At 35.8% G+C, this 6,000-nt stretch overlaps 1 protein-coding gene across 1 annotated transcript in view; it reads left to right on the forward strand.

Moving 5' to 3' along the window:
• Positions 1 to 3,759, forward strand: part of HTATSF1 (HIV-1 Tat specific factor 1) — a 147,029-nt gene extending 143,270 nt beyond the window's left edge. The window contains exons 8-9 of the mRNA XM_053699225.1: positions 1,085 to 1,222; positions 3,045 to 3,759. Of these exons, the coding sequence (XP_053555200.1) occupies positions 1,085 to 1,222; positions 3,045 to 3,317 (411 nt within the window). The 3' untranslated portion in view covers positions 3,318 to 3,759. The remainder of the gene's footprint in view (positions 1 to 1,084; positions 1,223 to 3,044) is intronic.
• Positions 3,760 to 6,000: the final 2,241 nt, after the last annotated feature.

Raw genomic sequence — 6,000 nt, forward strand, 5'->3', positions numbered from 1 at the left:
ACCTCATGGTTCTCTTCTTCATAAAAAGAGATCTGTGAGGTCTTGAAATCTTATTGATTTTCTTGGTCCATTAAAAGGTATCACAATCTATTAAAGTAACATTCTCTGTCGGACCAATACTGTAACAACCTTTTTTCTGCTGTGATCTATATTCTAAGCATATTGACTTTGATGGTTTAATACTGTTAATGTCATAGAATCTAGTTTCATTTGTATTAATTGTGGGCTTTGGAATTCGTTTCAAAGTTGAATTGTAGGTAGATCTTTATTGTTTGTAACATTTGTAATTCAATTTTAAAATGTACTTTTGCATAAAAAAATAAAGTAAACCCATTTTTTAAAATTAGCTTGAAACATGCAAGAAATATGTTTATGTATAACTGTTATCTAGGTATTGATAGCTGACTGATACATTTAACCAGCTCTGTTGGTGGCAAGTGGTCATACTTTGATAAGCGTGACGCTTAAAAAGGCTTTATCTTCATCCAAGAAGAATTAAGCTTTTGCAGATCAACCACATTATATTCCTTGCATACTGTGCCAAACTATTCCCTTTTTATGTTTTGCAAACCAGATTTTGGGTAGGAATGTGGTACAAATGTCTTCCTCAGTGATTTACCAGGCAATGATTTCTTCATGGGGTTGAACTTTTCTACTTACTCAGTACAAAGGAAATAGCTGGTTTTGCACTAGAGCTTGAGAGGAAGCAAACATTTTCCTGCTATTAAATTTCATATTTAGAGTTATGACACGTTAAGGTTCACCCAATCCCCATTTTAATCAAATCACTTTCTTGATCTCCATACTGCCTATATTGTTGTGGTCTAGAGAGAGGAGTACACTGTAAATACATAGGAAGATTTGAATTATAAAGTCTTAGACTTTAGGTCATATTACTTGTGTAGTGGTGCTCTAAACCTAGATACAAAAATGAATAGATTGGAGATAAAAATACATTTGTTGTCATACTTTATTAATCGGCTTTATTCTATTTAAATTGTATTGTGTTTTCTGTAAATGTGGTAATGTAATATGTAAAAACTAACTCTTCAAATAACTTCACTTTTATTTTTTCCTGTATTAGCGACACCCAGATGGAGTAGCCTCTGTTGCGTTTAAAGAGGCTGATGAGGGGGATGCCTGTATACAAGCCTTAAACAGAAGGTGGTTTGGTGGTCGGCAGCTCGTTGTGGAAACTTGGGATGGAGTAACAGATTATCAGGTATGGACAAAAACAAAGAATATGGTGTATTTTAAATGACTATTTCTCAGACTGCTAGTGCACAGGAGTGTATTATAACCTAGGCCAACAATGCATGTGCCTTGGGCGGCAGATTTGGGGAAGATGTGGGGGCTGCACTTTTTACATACCCTGAACCCCAGGGCCGCGCTAAGGCGGCGTGTGCTGTGGGTGCTCTCAACCCAGGCGCAGTGAGTGACTGGCGCTGCAGTAGGCTTAACAGTAGTGTACAATATTTTATTTATTTTACATTTCCAACACTGCTATTAACGCTGGCACATCCGCCCTATCCTCCACTTTAAAAGCCTGTGCGCAGTACATTGAGTGCTACAGTACGCAGGTTTTTACAGAGCAGACAGGGCGGATGTGTAAGGTGACCTAGAGCCCCCTCCCATACCTGTGCAGGGAGCTCCGGGTGATGGAGGAAGATCAGTACACTGACTCAGAGTCTACCTGTGAACTGTGTAGGTAGCGTTCGGTGGATGCATGGGCTGAATGTCTACCGAGGTGGAGTTAGAACCATCTGAGTGTGGCAAGAAGCTGCATGAGGCAAACAGGACACCCAGGTATAGTACAGGGAACTCTTACTGAATATACAAGCCAACGAGCTGGGTAGATCTGATTTGTGACCTCTAGGAACCCCTTGTGCATGGAAACCAGTAATTGGATTTGCTTCTCAGTACCACTTTGTTTCACACTTGCTATGAGCTTTACACCAGTTATTGTATAAGCCAATGCTTACTGTTGCACCTTTTGTACTCACCGACTGTGGGGGATAACTTCTAAATAAATACAAATACAACCGCTCTTACAATAGAAAGAATAACTATAAAGGAGTTTTTTTCTTTTTGTATGCAACTATTGTGGCTTCTCTTGTCTTTTGGGACAGACTTATAAGGACAGAAGTGTCATTTGTGGGATACATTATCAATGATAAACAGGTTACGTTTCTAGTGGTGCTGATATTAATGGTTACCAGTCACAACTGCAAACTATAGGAGATTTGAGTTACTGATCACAATTGCAATCTATATAAGTGTTTGTGGTTACTGGTCATTTGCAGTGCTGTGGGTTTTGGGGTTACTGGCTATAATCACATTGCCGTAAAGCTGGTGTTTACTGGTTACCATTCCATTATTGTAGCATTAGTTATAACTGGTAAATGTTAGTGTGCTGAATAGTTTTAATCATTGGCCAGAGTTGAATTACTGCAGATTTGGAGGTTGTAGATTACATTTTGCATTTCTGGCATTTATAGCTGAATTGCTGTAGATGTAAAGATGTTGGTTTTTTTTCTTCTTCTTCTTCTTCTGTTCTTTGTTGCCCACTATCTATATGATATATTGAGGGGTGGGAATAAAAAAAATAAAATAAAAAATAAATTTATATAATACAATTGAAAAACCCTTTTGGATTTAAACATACACGAGGTGGAGTAAGAACAACTGCTTACACAATTGTTGATTAAATTCATCAAGAATGTTCAAACATTTGTACCAAAAGTGAGCATATTATTTATTTACCTTTTTGTTATTAAAGCTAGAATGTATTTGAGTGTTTTTGCAAGCCCTGCTGAAAATTTACTTTGGAGATACCATGAAAAATTAAAAAAAAAAGTCATGTTACAGCCAAAAAAAAATAAAAAATATTATGGCTAAAACTTAGGGCAGCACAAAACCTTAATACACCACTGGTAGTGCATATATAATGTTTTAATTAGTAAATGTAATAACTGATATCCCATGTTAAACCACCTTTTGTAAATGTTTAATATATATTTTGTTTGACTTTTAACTAACTGCAGATTGAAGAAACAGACCGTGAAAGAGAAGAGCGACTTAAAGGGTGGGAGACCTTTTTGGTGGCAGGTGAGACAAAAAGCTCAGAAGGCACTCAGAAAGAGAGTTCAACCACTCCGAATAATGGACAGCCTTCTGAGGAAAAAAATGATAGTGCTATATCAGAAAATGACAAAGACAATAACGTTCATCATGTAGAACAAATTAAAGACGATGGTCAGTCAACAGACAGCAGCCTTGGAAGCAGTGATGAAGAATCAGAGAGAGGAGATGTTTAATCATTAAAGAAAATGTTCACTTTAGCTTGCTCTATGTGCTTTTTATATCCATGATTCCGAAGTATGATATGTCTTCATTCAATGCAATATCTTCAGAAAAATGTTATATATTTATATACGCAATGAGTGATGATTTAAAAGTACTGGGGCAATTTTATTGAAAATTTTGCTACAAGTGAGACTTTGTGAGCAGCCCCGTACAACTGGATAAGCTTGTTTCTGGGGCAGTCATTTTCTCCAAATTAAGAAGAATTTAATGAGAGATTCTGTGTGGTTGTGTCTTTTGTTATGGTGTAATAAATAGAGCCTGTCATAAAGTGCATATTTTTGTATTTTAGTGCTCAACTGTTGCACATAATTTAGTTACTTAAGTATGGAAATGTTAAGGTTGATAAACTCTTATAATTTTAGTAAATTTTGCATTAATCTATGTAAAAATGTATTAAGTTTTCCTGTTCTTTTATTTGCATTTCATGTATTTATAAGTCTGTGATAACTACAGTTGTAGTCAATAGAATTTGCATTTGAATATGCATTATTTTACTATTTTTCTGACTGATATTCTACACTTCGCCGCTCATGTGAGATATTCTAAAATGATCCTCCAGCACCGCAAGATTACTAATGAAATTTCAAAAGGCAGATCTTGCTATACTTCTACAAGGGGCATTGTCTGCATATCTATATGTAAAGGAGAGACAAACCCAGTGCATTATAGCATTGCATGATATGGGGTTTCTGCTGCATTTACACTTTGTGCTTTGTATTTGATATCACTTAACACATCAAATTAACTTTTATTACATTTAAACTTTTGTATTTTATTCTGTATTTTATTCTGTATACATCAATGTATTTAGGATTGTGATTTTATAAATTCCGATTATGCTTTCACAGTTTATCATACTGTGTATATTTATGTGTAACTTTTACAAATTATATTGAACTTTGCATTTCTTCTATTTAAATTGAAACTGAAAAACTGTCAGATTCAGTTTCCCAGAGAGCTTCATTACTTTCTATGGGACAGATAATGAAACATTCTCTAGTTTAAAGAGAGATTATAGTGCTGACTTCACAGGGGCTGAACTCACTGAAAAGGGGAGGAATCTGAAAGTCCGAGAGAGATGCCTTCCATAGAAAGTATTGAAGCTCTCTGGGATACCAAATTTTACATGGGAGAGAGACGGTAACTGGAGATCTCCTGGGGTGGATTTAAAGACACAGTTTGCATGAATTACAAATTAAACTGAAATGTTTTCACTACAATTTAACTTGCGTTAGTCTATATTTTAGTATATATTACTTTTCTGTTAGTTAAAATAGGTATATTGTGAAATATGAGCAAGCTTTATCTGCATACAGCTGACAAGATAAATCAGTGAGACAAACTTGTGTTAACTGTATACAAAATTTCATAAGACTGGTGAGAGAGCCTCAGACATGCCCTGTCCCTCCTACTTTCTGAAACTGTCAGTTGTAGTTTGCAGTGCAGCAAATACAAGGTGCAATGCGATTTTGTAAAAGCTAAACAGATATATACAAAGTTAATTTGTTAAAGTAAACTTTCAAAACATAATCAGAATTTGTAAAATCACCGCTAGATCTAAATGTATTAAAATATAAATGAAACAGTGGATAGCTTAAATTCAATAATACTGAAAGGACCCAATCTGAAATTTATAGTAATATAAAATACAAAGTGTAAGTATAACAAAACTCTCATATCATGCAGTTCTATATTTCACTGGGCTTGTTTCTTCTTCACATACAGAAATTAGAGATCTCTCGCAGTGCTGAAGAATTCCGGACTTTTTCTTTTGAATAATTTAGTGAGTTCAGCCCCTGTAAAATCTGAACTGCAATTTATTTCCAAGATGGAGAATTCTTTGAATATCAGGGCCTTAATGAGAAAGATCTATTAGTTGCTGTGCCCCTGCAGCTCTATTTCAAGTAATAAATGTTGGTATTTACATGTTTAAGGGACACTAAATACATTTTGTGCACCTGTCTTTAATCATGGGTGCTGCCATTATGGAACCTAGGTTACACTGCAGGTATCAGTACATGGGCAAACAGGTTAGTGCTGGAATGTAGTGAAAGACAGATTTCAACTTGGCTGCACCAATGACTAGAGTGAGGAATAGAATAACCTCAATGCGATATGTTTAAAAAATGTATTTAGAGCTAGATTACAAGTGGAGTCGTATTTTGCGTTTTCGCTGTAGCGAAAACTCCACTAGGATTTTAATTTTCTCCAACATAGGTGTGTCCGGTCCACGGCGTCATCCTTACTTGTGGGATATTCTCTTCCCCAACAGGAAATGGCAAAGAGCCCAGCAAAGCTGGTCACATGATCCCTCCTAGGCTCCGCCTACCCCAGTCATTCTCTTTGCCGTTGTACAGGCAACATCTCCACGGAGATGGCTTAGAGTTTTTTAGTGTTTAACTGTAGTTTTTATTATTCAATCAAGAGTTTGTTATTTTAAAATAGTGCTGGTATGTACTATTTACTCTGAAACAGAAAAGAGATGAAGATTTCTGTTTGTATGAGGAAAATGATTTTAGCAACCGTTACTAAAATCCATGGCTGTTCCACACAGGACTGTTGAGAGGAATTAACTTCAGTTGGGGGAACAGTGAGCAGTCTTTTGCTGCTTGAGGTATGACATATTCTAACAAG

This window comes from Bombina bombina, chromosome 1 (genome assembly GCF_027579735.1).
Source record: "Bombina bombina isolate aBomBom1 chromosome 1, aBomBom1.pri, whole genome shotgun sequence".
NCBI lineage: Eukaryota > Metazoa > Chordata > Amphibia > Anura > Bombinatoridae > Bombina > Bombina bombina.